At 43.7% G+C, this 16,279-nt stretch overlaps 2 protein-coding genes across 9 annotated transcripts in view; both read right to left on the bottom strand.

Moving 5' to 3' along the window:
* Window positions 1-16,279, bottom strand: part of LOC108416826 (NACHT, LRR and PYD domains-containing protein 12-like) — a 578,836-nt gene that overhangs the window by 170,107 nt on the left and 392,450 nt on the right.
* Window positions 12,849-16,279, bottom strand: part of LOC108414856 (NLR family CARD domain-containing protein 3-like) — a 146,022-nt gene continuing 142,591 nt past the window's right edge. For 5 of the 8 annotated variants that reach the window (XM_037532139.1, XM_037532148.1, XM_037532127.1 and 2 more), the window contains 2 exons: window positions 16,104-16,150; window positions 12,849-14,705 (listed from right to left, as the gene is read on the bottom strand). In XM_037532139.1, coding sequence (XP_037388036.1) covers window positions 14,167-14,705; window positions 16,104-16,150 — 586 coding nt within the window. In that variant the 3' untranslated portion in view covers window positions 12,849-14,166. The remainder of the gene's footprint in view (window positions 14,706-16,103; window positions 16,151-16,279) is intronic. The other 3 variants (XM_037532133.1, XM_037532123.1, XR_005129274.1) reach the window with 2 other exon arrangements.

Below are 16,279 nucleotides of genomic sequence, written 5' to 3'. Positions count from 1 at the left end.
GTCTTTTAAACATCGGGCTTGGATGCCAAAATGACGGTCATGCGCTGCGCTGCAGACTGAAATGTACAGTCTACCTAAAATGCAGCATCTGAGCGGAACTGAATGTGTGACATTTAGAATCAAACCTTCTCACATAAATTACCCTCAAAGCTAGATTTGATATTCTTCTTCCTCCCCGAGTTAAAGATATAAAACACACAAGCAGAGAGATCGGATGAGCCATTAAGAAGCCTAAAGACTCAAACACAAACCTACGCTGGAAAAATGACGTATAGAAATTATGCTGTATTATTTTATGGGATTAATTAATATTATTATTAATATTATTACCCCAAAACAAAATTACATGAAAGGGATTTTAACATGTTTATTTAACAGAAAATGAACAATAGAGTAAAGAAAACAACAAACATGTGGAATTAAGGAGATAAAAGCTGAGCGTCTTGCTGGAGCCAGGCGGAGGATGTCCTTTAGGCATCTTCAGCCTCTGCTTCCGTGGGAGCTGGTAGCGCTGGGTTCTTCACTGCGGCAGCTGCGCGTCAAAATGTAGAACATTATTACTGTTCTTCTTATTAAAGAGGCATAAGGACTATACATTTATCAGCCATATGACACTGAATAAATGGAACTGCCTGTGAGAAATAAAGAATCTCCCGTCTCTGTTATTCGGCCAGGTTTTTAAGGGATTATGCTACAGCCATAGTAATTCATTGGAGGGGACTAGTATTTCCCCAAATATACAAAGGTGTTGTTATTTAGCGCCATTTCGTCGAAAACTCTGTCCTAATTAAAGTAAGAATGGCAACATCTGTACTTTAAAAACCGTGAAAACCACATGACCGATAAGCGTCCAGTATGGATGACCAGGGGCGCACGTGATAGATCAACGTCTCTGACCTAATTTAGGAGATTAATTATTGTGGATATGAGCAGCAATGCAGATGAACTAAAACAATCCAGAACGTTGTGTAAAGATTAAATATATAATAGTTCATTAACTGTAGATATTATAGCTCATTACACCCCCACTAGTTATTCGAAACCTGTGCAGAACTGATGCGTTTAGTAAAATAATGTAAACTTGTTGCAGTGGAAGTGAAGATTTTGTTGCCAACATGAACCAAAAGTGGTTCTTCTGTTGCGTCACTCAGAGAACACTTTGAAAGTTTTCCATAATCTGTATCCTGCGTGTTGAAATGTCAGTTTATACAGTTCCTGACTTTGTCTATGAAGCCCACTGTTTACATTCAGTGAAGGTAAATATATGTTCACTCAGTTTATCTGTTATCTCAGATGTGAGAAAAGTGTAGGTTTGATTAGTTTTGTTTATTTAATAAGAAACCTCTTAATGAGATAATGCTACCTCTCCACTGAGCGTCCAGCTTTACCAAGCTTTTTAATATATAGTTTTTTCATAGTGGAAAGAGCTGCATATTTTTATTCAGGGCTGTCCAAACTTATTCACAACAGGCCAGGTTTCCTGCTGAATTTCATTCCAGACAAGCCAGAGCACATCAGATTAACTGTTTGAAGACTGAAGCCACTGATTACCCTTTGATGCTCGAGCATTTGGACTCTTCTCTTTTTGACATTTTAACAAAGCGTAAACATTTATCCAGACAATATGATTTATTTGTATTTATTGGTTAATAAAGGAATTTGTTCATGCTTGATTTTTTTCAGTAACCTGTTAAAAACATTTTTAACACATTCACATTTTTAAAATTTGGAAAATGTGAACCTGTTTACCCTTAAAAACAATATGATGAATTGACCAGAGCAAGATCAAAATGTCAACAGCCACTGTGAGTGTAATGGTAGTAATACAGAACGAGCATTTTAAACTACAACACTAACACTTTCACATTACAGGCCATCAAAAACATGTTTTCTAAAATATCACATTATAAGATTTAGTTTAAAAGATGATGCAAATAATGACTAAACCAGGTCACTTTAGACCCACTGATGCATCCAAGGGCTGAACAAGTAAAGCCAGATGTGCTCAGGCTGCTTTAGAATGAAAACCTGCAGCCACCTTTGTCGGCCCCGCCCTCTTTTATTGAACTGGGCGGAGTAAACGGCTCTCGCGTGCGTTCCGCGAAGAGGCGTGGCTTCCCGCACAGAACTAAACGCCAGTGTGGTTCAGCTGCAGCCGGTGAGGAACGGATGGAATTCCTGTAAGTCGTTAAAACGTGATAATAATATCGCGCGAGACTGATGTAGTGCTGGATTAATAACAGAACTGGATTTGCTCGCAGGACTCGACGCGTTTCTAGCGATGAATATGAAGAAACTGCTCCTAAGAAACGAAGCTGCGGTTCTTCAGGAAAGGCGGCCGCTCATAGTGAATGTTAGCCAGCTAGCCGAGCTACTTACTTTAGTAAACGGCGAACAGGAGAACTCGAGTAAAATGTACTGGAAACTAAAAATGGCTCAGAAATTACTGCTTACAAACACAAGAAGCAGCAGCTGTACACAATAAACTGGCTGGAAGAGGCGGCGGAAGAGCGGCGTCATCGGCTGGAGCTCACAAACCCGCTGAGCGTCCGTTAAGAGGTTCGCTCGCGCTGGCTTTTTAAATTCGCCTCGAGGATCCCAACAGTCTCGCGCACATTAGTGTCTCGCGCTTAAACGCGCTGCCAGAGAACTCTAAATAAGACGGTTTAACAGGGAAGTGTTGACATAAAACACAGGGAAGCGTAAAGATATGGGGCTGTGAGGGTCACAGGACCGGGGCAGGAACTACTGGGCTCCACTGGGTGATGTCCATCATCATCTCACTGTTTAGTGCAGCTTGGAGAACCCAACGAGGAACAGACTTTGCCTTCAAACTGACTGGGTTACAAGATCTGAAGGAACAGAAATCTGGAGTTAGCGATATGGGAAATTCAGTGTTACAGCAGCAAAGGGACAGCAAGGCACTCAGCACAGAAAATAGATAGATTAACAGGACAATGTCAAATAATAAAGGAAATGTCAGACTTTGGACTTTTTGACTCTTAAATATATTTACAGATAATTGCAAGTTCTTTACAGATAATTGCAACTCTTAATTGCACACGGGGAAACGGGAAAATACTGCACATCATGTTCCACTGAAGAAACTTTCCACTCAATGTGTAGAGTTTAAGTGTGTGTGTGTGTGTGTGTGTGTGTGTGTGGTCCGCTGGGAGCAGTGCTGGTTGTAGAGTCTAACAGCAGCAGGAAGGAAGGACCTGTGATGCCGTTCCTTCACACACTTGGGGTGAAGCAGCCTGTCGCTAAAGGAGCAGCCCAGTGCTGCCAGAGTCTTCTGCATGGGGTGGGAGTCGTTCTCCAGCATGGATGCTAGCTTGGCTATGCTGTGCACTGAACTGATCTAAAACAGACCAACCTTAAACAAATCCAAAGCTTTTTTTGGTGGTTTTGGCAGGAGTGGTGTTATATAATACTGTTAAAGTTTAATAATGAAAAAATATGGCTAGTTTTCCTGATTGAAGCTTTTTTCAGATCTGCTCATCTTCCTGAGCGACTTCTTGTCTTCACTTTATAGCGTCATGTTTGTGTTCATGTAAAGTGGTGTCAACAGCTCACTTATGTGATTAGCAGATGTCATGTTTTCTAATGCTTGAACAATCATGTGTGCAATTTCTCCTTTCTGTTTGCAGAACCTGGTTGTGGTTGTGGAGATGAAGATATTCAGTGTCTTCCAGAAGTTGCTTGTGAGGTCTTTCTGTCAGTAAATACAGTCATCCTTCAAATGAAAGGAGCTCACTTCAGCAGAAGAGAAAAGTCGGTTCGTGACTTCTAGGCACATGTATGCAAGGTGCGTCTATACATAAATCTGAAAGGGTTTTGGTGTATATGTTCTCAGCCCATCTGAGCACAAATCTACTGTTTTAGATCAGTCAAAAATGGCAAAAGGTTGCTCTTTGCCAGAAATAGAAGGATCAATCGGCTCTGCATGAGCATCATTTGATCACGTCTTTGCACTGGAAATCAGCAGATACTGATACATAGGCGATTGATTTTTCGTTCTCTACCAAAAACTCAATTTGTCATTTGTTTTGATTGATCTAAATCAATAGAATTTGATATTTTGGTTGCTTATTCTACCTGTAGATGGAAATCCAGATCTTGTGCTTGACTGCAGAAACGACTGTGTTCGATTTTGCTGGGCGTTCTGGAAGAAAACATGTTGTCAATTTCTGGCTTTTACAATGTTTTATTTATTTGTTTGTTATTTGTTTAATTTCTTTTAATACTGTCTGACTCAAAATATTTCTAAAATGTGAGATGTGATAAAAACGGCCAGATTAATGATGTTTTCTATCAGCACAGCCGGCAAAGTCAACATTGATGTCTGCACCTGTGCACAAGGTCTGTATAGGTTGTTTGCAGATGACATGATGTAACTGTGTTGCTGTGGTGTGAATTGAGGATGGGGGGCAGGAAGTGATTTTCCACATAGGGCGCTCTATCTCACTTTCTCAAAATGACTGGTTTACGTTGTGTGCAGTCATTTAAAGTCAGTTTAATGGAGAAACTATAAGAGACTTTTATCAAGCACCAGGTGTTGTTGCTGATGAGGGGGAAACGATGTAAGAAACGGACAGAAAAAGGCAAAAATGGCTTGCAAGCCTGGTCTGCAGTCAGGATGAGGCTGAAGGAGCTTCCTGTTCCAGTTTCTTGTAGCTGTTTTAATTCTTTCCTAGTGCTCAGTGACGGCACCCACAGACAAACTGTTCACAACACAGCACTCATTCCTGCAGGTGTGTGAAGCTTATTCCCCAGTTTTTCTGTTCCATCTTAAATGGTGCAACAGTTAGCCAATGACGCCAGAGGCACCATTTAAGGTGGAACAAGAAAAGTGGCAAATAAGCTGACTCTCCATGTTGGATATAACAGTGTTATTTTGACAGGAATTTATGGTTTAGTTTTAGTCATAGTCTTTTGACTAAAATGTAATTTAGTTTTAGTCATAATTTAGTCATTTGAATAGTTTTAGTCTAGTTTTAGTCATAATTATCATAAAAACATAGTCGACTAAACGCACAGTCTATACAGTCGACTAAAATATAAAGGGTGTAAAATGTAAATGATTTTTCTTCAGTTTCCTTGAATTATTTAAGTCATTATATACATTTACACAAAATGAAACAATTATTAACCAGTTATGGAATTATTAATGATTGACAGACCAATAATTAACAAACAGGTTTAACAAACAACATCTGAGGTCTTCTGTAACTGCAAAGTGAATAAGAGAAAACACCTTTTTATTTATTGTCTCTTATTTATTTCATAATTGTTACTAGTGCTGTCAGTCTAATTAAATCACATCAGCTCTGTGATTAACTAACCTACATTAATTGCATTCATCACTTTTTTGCTATGAAAGTATTTTTAATTGAATGAATAATAACTGGCCTAGACTTTCATTCCACATTTCAATTCCACATCTCTTTATTTCAGACACACAGCATACCAGACATCTCTAGGTCACCGTGTTTACTAGAGACACACACTGCACATTACGTGCTCTGCTGAACTGTAAATAAAACTACCTGATCTGTTTCGTGCACTTTCTAGGGTGTACGGGGTCATCTGGGACATGATCATCAAACGCAGAGGCTGGAGTTTCAGCGTTTCACCTGCTCCCCACACACCTGCTCTGACTAATCTGACCATCAACACCACCTTACTGAGCTAATCCGAGCGTTTACAGCAGGACACACTCTAAAATGTACAGGGCCGTGTGCTTTCAGGACTAGGATTAAGAAAGACTAATTTGGCGTTAGCAGCAGTAAAGCTAGCTAACGGTGGTGCTGGAGGGCTGATGTCCAACACGGTGTGGTGATTTTCTCTAAACACAAACGCTAAACTCTCTTTCTCCCTGTGGACGCTGTCTAGATAACTTAGTTCCATCATGAGTAACGACACTTTGTCGTGTTCGTGAAACCAAAGGGAAATGTCTTTGGCTTTGTGACAGTGTGTATAATCATGCTGGAAGTTGTCATTAGAAGATGATAAATTGGTGTCATGAAGGTGTCATGAATTGGTGTCATGAAGGTGTCATGAATTGGTGTCATGGCCTGCAGCAGTACTAATACTGGTCTAATGGATCCCACATTCTGCTGAGGTGCACAGAGTAAAGAGCTGGAATCCTTGGAATATTTTTTTGCCAGTCAGTTCTCACCTAAATGTCATATACCATCTCAGTACTATTGCATGTGTATCCCTTCATGTCCATAATTTACTCTTCTTATAAAGGCTACTTCCAGCACAGTAAATGCTAGTTTCTTTAGTGTGTCTGTTTAGAGGTGGGAGGTGGTGTTGAACATAAAGATCTTTTGACGCTTTACAAACTTGTCACAAAGGGGATTCCCCACGGTTCCGATGTGGATTTTTTCTGGAAAAGAGTCCACCATCAGAATGCGCATTCACAGAACCTCTTACTGAATGCATTATTTCCAATGACATGTGCTGCACTCCTACCTTGCTGGTTATAGACGTAAAGTCAGAGACAGCAGCTCATCTGTTGCTACACTGTTTGTGTTGGTCATTCTCTAGCCCTTCATCAGTGGTCACAGGACACTGTTGTCTGAATAGTTTTGGTTGGTGGACGATTCTCAGTCCAGCAGTGACACTGAGGTGTTTAAACTCCAGCAGCACCTCTGTGTCTGATCAGCTGACACCAGCCAGCGCAGCACATAACACACCACCACCATGTCAGTGTCACTGCATTTCTGAGAATGTTCCACCTCCCTAATAGTACCTGCTCTGTGGTGGTCCTGTGGGGGTCCTCACCTTTAAAGAACAGGGTAACAAAGCATACAGAGAAACTACCGTCTTTGTATAACTACAAAGTGCTCCTTCCTAGTGAGTGTAGAAACACGGAGGTAGTTTGAATGAAGTGGTCAGTGGGTGTTCATTTTGTCTAATGTCTGTGTGAAATTATTACACTAGATGAAACAAACACAGCAAAGTGAACCTAAAAGGCACGACTGCTTCACTCAGGAGTCTCAGAAGAATGTTGTGGAATCAGGACCATAAAGAACTGTCCTTGCTTTGCGTTAAAAGGAGGCCCTACATTGTTCAAACACAGCTTGGTGATTGCCCTGCTCCAAACTTGCCAAATGGCTCTGACGTTAAGCAGCCCTGCTTTAAAGCAGTATTTCTCGAAATTTCTCAAGATGTCACATTTCAGATCTTATTTGGCTGGTGACTTGAATCAGTCTTTTGACCAAAACTGTGATTGGTCCAGCTTGGCATGCCAACTCTTAGTGTCAGTCTGCTGAGGCATGTAAATCTATGCTGTACTGATACTCGTCTGTTCTTTTTTTGTCTGTCTGAATTACAAGCTTGTTTATTTGTCCTGCAGTGATGATATTTGAATCAAATGTTATTCCTCTGCTTTGTGATATGTGTTCAAAGAATCTGCACATAAACGTATTAACATAATCCTCAGTTTCCGTTTTGGTGCATACTAACTGTTTGGGCATGTTTTGGTACAACTGTGAGATGGCAAGGATTTTATGTGGTACATTTACTGTGATACCCAGTTTCCCAAGTAATAAAAAAATCAAAGTATATATAAAAAGTATATATATAAAAAATCACAGTATATAGATTGACAATCCATGACCTCCATGCTTATGTATTGTTTGTAGCTGTTTACCAGAGCTCGCCTCACCTGTTTATTTTACAGCTGGCTCCGTAACGATTACTCTATTTTTTTTCTTGTTCTTTCTTTATTAGGCACTCAATTTCATTTGTTTATTGACAACACTTGGAAATTTATCCTGGACCTCCAAATCCCAAGATGATCATCTTTTGTAAGTTCTCCTGGTCATTTTTATGCTTGTGTACTTGTTTATAGTTTGTCTTTAATGCTGCTGTTATAGTTTCTACTAGTGAAGGTGTTGGTTTTTGTTCTGGGTGCACATAAAATGGCTGTTTTAAATTTGCTTTCAATTTTAAATTCTTATCAGTTAATAACCAAAAAAATAGGAGCTTAATAGGAGTTCAATTTAAATCTGACCGTTTGACGTTTTAATGGTAACTGTTGGATTTTTACGTATTGCTGCCTCTTAAGCCTACAGCACACTCACACCCAGCAGGCATTCATTAACAGAGCTGGAGATTATTGTGAAGTGACAGACAGAAGTTAACATTAAGCAGAAAGTTTATAATAAAAACAGCGAGCTGAATCTTGTTTTAGAAGCCATTTCCTGTCATTTATTAAATTAGACTCCTCTTTTATTAGGAATCTGGTATATAAACAGAACTTCATTAAATAACTGGGCTTTGTTCGGTTAAGTCCTGTTGCCTCCAGGATTTACTATCTTGAGCAGATTAAATATTCAGATTCTGTCCAGTTATGTGAAGACTTCTTAGCAGAGGTAAAACCCACAAAAATTCTTAGTGTTAACATAAAAGAAATCTGTATTGTTGTATGTGCTCAATTCTACAGACAGCTTTATTTAGCTAGTGCTGTTTAGATATGCTTGGGAATGGAGAATGTCTGCATATGGTCATTGTATATGGTGATTTTTTCCATCTTAAATACGAGGGACCGTCGGAGCTGCACTGCACCCTGGAAGTTATTCACAAGATAATCATGGAGTTGGATGCAGCCGATCTATCAAGAAAGGCCCAGAGCTTGAGAACTAAAGTCCTCCAGTGAGGAGAGCTGTGTTGTTTTTGCTTCACCCTTCCTGTAAAAGAAGGGCAGTTCTACATTCGTGGACTGAGCAGTGTGACTGGTTCTACAGACGTTAGTTTTAATGACTGTGAGGTTCTCAGTCTGTTTGACTGCTGATTTCTGGTTGCTGTGTTAGTTATAATTACTGTGCACTTCTCTACATATTTGATATCACTGTTCTGGTGATTGTGTGTGATGTGTGAATAATAATGACTGTTGCCGTCTGCAGAGATTTGCCTTTTATTTTTTCTAGTTGAAAACATTTGACTGACGTTTTAAGTTGGTACATTTAGACTGGGGACACCTGCTGTTCTGTTTCTGGAATAAAAGTTTTAGAACAAAACTGCTTCTTGTTTTCAGTGAAAGACGTCGATATTAGGAATCATCAAAAAAATGAAGGTATTAAACAAGACGATACTTGCTGAAATTTGGGTTTTTAATCGTCTTTATATTTCATTTATAGATTAACCGTTTTTAAACTGATGGAATTTAAATGTTCCCATTTTGAAACATTTATAAGGAAATATTAAAATACCTAATATTGTAATATTGATCTAGTTGTGATTAAATAATGTGGGGGTGGACTACATTGTCTCGGAATAAAATCATCTAATCTAATTTATTAAATCAAATTTCAGTAGCTTTGTATCAACACAGGACTTTTTTTTTTTTTTTTTTTTTAGTGCGCATGCGCGTACGTGCATGCTGCCTGTTACAGTAGCTCCCGTTCATGTTCTCTCGTTTTTGATCGTAACTTTTTCTTTACCTTAGTAATAGTTTGTTTATTTGGCGAGGCAATTTAGGGAAGCTGTGCCCTCTCGAAACATGCGAGTAGAGAGTGTTTTGGTCTGTTTTTTCGCCGTGAAAGCGCTACTTTCACGCACTCCCCATGGCCACTTTGTTTACACCCGAGATCAGCTGATCGCACTGCAGCCGGTCCGCATGGTGACCAGGACAAAGAACATCCCCGAAGAGCTTTGGAGACGGACGCACAGGGGTTGCAGAGGGGGAATTAACCAGCGCACGGGGAAAGCGAGGGAGAGACGGCGGAGGCTTATGGAGAAGAAGGGATATAAGCCGCGTCTCTCCTCTGTCATCATGGGCAACGTGAGGTCGCTGGCGAATAAGATGGACGAGCTGACAGCACTAGCCAGGAGTCAGAGGGAGTACCGGGAGTGTAGTTTAATGTGCTTTTCGGAGACATGGCTATACCAGGACATCCCGGATGACCATGTTTCCATCGATGGCTTCCAGACTGTTCGGGCCGACCGGGGCTGCACCGAGAGCGGTAAGCGCAAAGGAGGTGGTGTCGCTGTGCTAGTCAATAACCGCTGGTGTAACCCTGGTCACATTACCATCAAGGAACGCACCTGTTGCCCGGATATTGAGCTGTTGGCTGTCGGACTCAGGCCATATTATTTACCACGCGAGTATTCGCATGCCATCATCGTGACTGTCTACATTCCCCCCTCTGCCAACCCGACGTCGGCAAGTGACGTCATTTATTCAACAACAGCACGTCTCCAGACGCAACACCCAAGTGCCTTCATCGCCATATCAGGTGACTTTAACCATGTCGCTATGGCCAAGGCACTACCACACTTCACGCAGTGTGTGGACTGTCCCACCAGAGAGGAAAGAACACTGGACCTGCTGTATGCTAATGTTAAGGACGCATATAGCTGCTCCCCCCTTCCCCCGCTGGGTAGGTCAGACCACAACTTGGTTCACCTCAGCTCCTGTTATGTGCCGCTGGTGAAGAGTCAGCCTGTGACCAAGCGGATAGTGAGTAGATGGTCTGAGGAGACTTACGAGGCACTGCAGGATTGCTTTGAGGCTACTGATTGGTCTGCACTCTGTGAGCCGCACGGAGAGGACGTCGACGGGCTCACAGTGTGCATCACGGACTACATTAACTTCTGTGTGGACTCCACTGTCCCAACCAGGACTGTTAAATGTTACCCAAACAACAAGCCGTGGGTAACGAAGGACATTAAGGCTCTCCTCAACAGGAAGAAGAGGGCCTTCAGAGCTGGAGATAGGGAGGAGGTGAGAACGATCCAGAGGGAACTGAGGACAGCTATCAAGGAGGCGAAGAACAAGTACAGGAGGAAGCTGGAGTGGAAACTCCAGCAGAACAACATGAGGGAGGTCTGGAATGGGATGAGGACCATCACCAGCTTCAGGTCCAACAACAACAGAGGAATAGAGGTCAGTGTGGACAGGGCCAATATGCTAAATCTGTTCTTTAACAGATTTGACACGGCAGGCACTGTCCCCCCCCAGCCTGACTCCTCTGCTGCCAGTCCTCAGCAAACCATACCACTCATCCCCCCTCCCCCTCCTGATAGCCTGCCCCCCTCGTGTGACAGCCCATCTCACACCTCCATCCCTCCCCCACCCACCTCCTCTACAGTGTGTCTCACTGCTGACCAGGTGAGAAGACAACTGAAGAGACTCCACACAAACAAGGCTGCAGGCCCTGATGGGGTTCCACCCAGGGTGCTTAAAGCCTGTGCTACCCAACTTTGTGGAGTACTTCAACGTGTCTTCAACTTGAGCCTGAGTCTCCAGAGGGTCCCAATGATGTGGAAGACATCTTGCATTGTTCCTGTCCCAAAGACGCCACGACCCAGTGACGCCAAGGACTACAGGCCAGTGGCACTGACGTCTCATGTCATGAAGACCATGGAGAGGCTCGTCTTGGATCAGCTCCGACCCATAGTCCAGCCTTTTCTAGATCCCCTCCAGTTTGCCTATCAGCCCCGCCTGGGAGTTGAAGACGCCATCATCTACCTGCTCAACAGAGTTTATGCTCACCTGGATAAGCCAGCCAGCTCTGTGAGGGTCATGTTTTTTGACTTCTCCAGCGCATTTAACACCGTCTGGCCCGCTCTTCTGGGCGATAAGCTCACAGTGATGCAGGTAGATGCCCCCCTTGTGTCCTGGATTGTTGACTACCTGACCGGCAGACCACAGTATGTACGCCTGCAGCACTGTGTGTCGGACAGAATGGTCAGCAACACTGGAGTTCCACAAGGTACTGTCCTCTCTCCCTTCCTCTTCACCCTCTACACCATGGACTTCAGCTACTGCACAGAGACTTGCCACCTTCAGAAATTTTCTGATGACTCTGCAATAGTTGGATGTATCAGCAAGGGTGAAGAGGATGAGTACAGGTCAACGGTGAAGGACTTTGTCGCATGGTGCGAGCGGAACCACCTGCAGCTCAATGTGACAAAGACAAAGGAACTGGTGGTGGACCTGAGGAGGGACAAGGCACCGGTGACCCCTGTGTCCATCAGCGGGGTCAGTGTGGACACTGTGGAGGATTACAAATATCTGGGTGTGTATATTGACAATAAACTGGACTGGGCTAAGAACACTGATGCCCTCTACAGGAAGGGCCAAAACCGTCTCTATTTTCTGAGGCGCCTGAGGTCCTTCAACATCTGCCGGACTATGCTCAAGATCTTCTATGAGTCTGTGGTGGCGAGTGCTATCCTCTATGCTGTTGCATGCTGGGGAAGCAGGCTGAGGGTGGCAGATGCCAACAGACTCAACAAATTGATCCGCAAGGCCGGTGATGTTGTAGGTGTGGAGCTGAACTCGCTGACGGCCGTGTCGGAGAGGAGGACGCTGTCTAAGCTGCGGGCCATTATGGACAATGGCTCCCACCCACTCTACGATACGGTGATGAGACACCAGAGCTCATTCAGCTCAAGACTCATCATACCAAAATGCACCACAGAGCGCCACAGGAAGTCATTCTTACCTGTGGCCATCAAACTCCATATCTCCTCCCTCAGTGTGTGATTCAAAAAACTGTTCATATGTGCAATAACAACAATTGTGTGTGTAGAGTACTTAAATCTGGTGCACATACATACTGTAAATTCTATATATTGTTTTAAATTATACATACTGTAAATTCTATATATTGTTTAAAATTATACATACTATAAATTCTATATATTGTTTTAAATTATTAGTAAAGTGTTTATTTTTACATAAATGGATGCAACTGTAACAACTGCAATTTCCCCCTGGGATCAATAAAGGAATCTGAATCTGAATCTGAAGGACTTGTGCTGATTCAACACAAATAGCTTGTCTTGATTTGAACTGAGAATTGTTAAATCAACACAAAGAACAAGAGTTGAATGAACATAAATCGTTTATTTTGATTTAACACAATTGTGGAAGTTGCTGCCAAACCAAACAACATGTGAGCAACCAATGTCCATAACTGAACTGAGGAAATCCAGTGTGTTATTGTTTTCAGTGTATAGTTAATCGCCATCAATCCCATTTTTTATTTGTGTAATTGTTTTAGAAAATAAGGATTTTTAAGTGAAATGCTACAATTAAAATGGTGAAGACATTTTGTGCTGAATGTACTGATGTTAGAAACTGCTGGGACGAGAGAAAACTGGACGGGAGTTTTATTCCCTCCCATACTAGGCAGGAATACTGACCCTACAAACCTCAGAGCTGGACTTGTGCTGGATCAGGGAGCCGCAGCCTCAGATATCAGACATGAGGTCACACACCGCTGTGTCTCAGTTCAGATGTGGAACAAAAGAAAATCAAAACTAAATCAAACTTCAATTGTGCTGAAGTTGTATTCAGTCACAGCCTATAGGACTTCACAGTCCTGCCTAACAACAATACATTACACAAAGCTGGACTTCATTAAAGACACAGAGCGTCACACCACAGAGCTACAGCACCGGAAACAGCGTGTAGACGTCGCTACGCAGGAGCCACGTTAACCTGCAGCCTAATAATCCCTTAATAATCCCACTAACAGCTCAATCGGAATAGAAGACGTCCATGTAAACACCTCAGTCGGAATAGACTAATCCGATTCAGGCCGTTCGGAATACAGTTTCTATCCGATGATGGGCTTTCAGTACCGAGCTGATCCGGTTCTGTTGCTCTGGGAGTGAAAGCTGTGGGGAAATGTTGAGATTGTGTTGTTGTGATGATGCTGAGCTAGAAGTGAGTAGCAGTGCTGTGAGTGTGTGTTGAGGGACCGGTTGGGAGCTTCTGTGTTTAGTGTGTGTTTCCCTCCAGAGGGAAAGACCGGCTCTGTGCAGTAGCGCTGTGTGTCCAGCAGAGGGAGCGAGCGGACTGCAGAGCAGTAATACAGGTGTGTCCTGTAGAAACCCAGTGGACACAGGTCAGTTATAGAGACGCTGAGAAGACAGCTTTGACGTCAGACTGCGGTCAGGATGTGAGTGTAGAGGTTTTTAGACATCCGTGCGACGCCCTCTTTCATTCTGAGTTATTTTAGCTCATATTTATCTCATATTAACGACGGCGTCTTCACTTATTAGGCAGGATGTGATTGGAACCCACCGCAGGATCGGTTCTCCTTTAGTCTTCATTTGTTCCACACCAGAAGCAGGTCTATGAGCACAAGATGGATCAGAGTTCAGGCTCATTTCTCTCTCTCTGTCTCTCTCTCTCTGTTATTCTGTCTCACACAGACTCACTGAGGAATCAGGATAAATACTGAATCCAGTGTAGAGCGGCTCAGTGAATGTGGTGGTGAATGTGTGTAGGTGGGTCAGTGTGTGTGTGTCAGGGGAGATGGTGTAGAAGGACAGAGCGCCGGACCCCCAGTCCAGATACACTCCCACTCTGTTGGAGGGGGAGGGGGGGGCAGGTAGAGCAGTTCTCCGTTTATTGTGGCAGACAGTGTAACTGTTCTTATAGCAGATCAGACTCCAGGACTGATTATTCAGTCCAAACTCACAGTCACGGCCTCCTTTCCTCCTGATTCCTCTGTATGACACTGATATACCAGCTCCAGCTCCGCTCCACTGAACCTCCCAGTAACAGCGTCCGGTCAGACTCTCCACACTCAGAACCTGAAAACAGCGATCAAATCTGTCTGGATGATCTGGATACGGCTGATCTTCATCCACCCACTCCACCTTTCTGTTCCCCTCAGACAGAGAGAGACGCCTGTACACTGTGTTTGGATCCAGAGTGAGACCAACAGCATCTGTACACACACACACACACACACACACACACACAGTTACACACACACACACACAAATACACACACAAAACAACATGTATTTGTTTTGCGGTTTTTACAGCTAGTTCTTCTCAAAGCAGCTTTACAGAAAAACACACACAGATATTTAACAGAGAGAGAGAGAGAAGGAGTGTGTGTGTGTATTTTATGTTTGTGTCTGTGTGTGTCAGTGAGGAACTGCAGAAAGGGTGAACGCCCCCAGCGGCCACTCTAGGAACTGCAGAAAGGGTGAACGCCCCCAGCGGCCACTCTAGGAACTGCAGAAAGGGTGAACGCCCCCAGCGGCCACTTGTGGAACAGCAGAAAAAGCTTTGTAAGTGACGTCAGCTGCAGGCAGCCTCCAGCGATCTTCATCATCGCACCAGGTTTCTGTGGGTGTTTGATTTGTGAATCGGAGGCTCTTTAGAAGTCACGAGTGTAATGGACGCTTTTTATTGGCCGAGTCGTCTAAACCGCCAGCTGTGAAAGGGAAAAGCATTTTGATGGCATGGCGGGAAAATGACGTCACACTGTTTTTCCCGGGAGACGCTGAGAAGCCGCTGCTACGTTCGTGGGTCCTCTGAGCTCGCCGGGGAGGAGACCGAGCGGGGGGGAGACCGAGCAGAAGGGGGTGGGCTCGCGCCCGCCGAGGGGAGGCCGAGCAGGGGGATGGGCTCGCGCCCGCCGGGGGTGGCCAAGCAGGTGGATGGGCTCGCGCCGCCGTTGTGCTGGTGCGAGTGGATCAGACACAGCAGTGCTGCTGGAGTGTTTAAACACTGTGTCTCTGTAAAGTCAGAGACGACAGCTCATCTGCTGCTGTACGGATTGTGTTGGTCGTTCTCTCGTCCTTCATCAGTGGTCACAGGCCGCCGCCCACAGGACGCCTTTTTGTTTGCACATGAAGCCTCTTGACTTGACTTGACTCACTTGACCACCACGTCAGTGGCCGTTTACATGCAGAGATTTTTCCCCGTCTGACTGAAAACAGTCGGATTACAGATTCAGACTGAGGTGTTTATCTCGCTCCGCTCAGCAGTCTGACGGAAATCTTCATTACGTGCCCACTACAAGTGATCCGATGCAGAATGACGCGCATGCGCGGAGCAGCGCTGAGAGTGACCGTTACCATGACAGCGAGCATCACGTGAGGTCCAGTCGGCGCAGTGTGTCTGTGTGTGTGTGTGTCTGTGAGGTGTGTGTGTGTGTGTCTGTGAGGTGTGTGTGTCAGTGTTTCTGTGTGTGTGTGTGTGTGTGTGTGTGTGTGTGTGTGTCTGAGTGTGTGTGTGTGTGTGTGTGTGTGTGTGTGTGTGTGTGTGTAACTGTGTGTGCGCGTGTGTAACTGTGTGTGTGTGTGTGTGTGTGTGTGTGTGTGTATCTTACATTTCTTCAGTCCTGGTTTCATCCTGATCTTCCCTCCATGATCCACCCTGAAGAACATTAAGTGCAGCTCAGTGAGTGAAACACTGAATTCAAATCATTGTTTATTAAATGTGGCTCTATTTTGTCTTTTCCAGCTGATCAGATGTCATGAAAAATAAAGATTGTGGTGGATCATT

Source organism: Pygocentrus nattereri, chromosome 2 (assembly GCF_015220715.1).
Source record: "Pygocentrus nattereri isolate fPygNat1 chromosome 2, fPygNat1.pri, whole genome shotgun sequence".
In the NCBI taxonomy this organism is placed as follows: Eukaryota; Metazoa; Chordata; class Actinopteri; order Characiformes; family Serrasalmidae; genus Pygocentrus; species Pygocentrus nattereri.
This window is presented reverse-complemented; position numbering and strand designations above follow the sequence as displayed.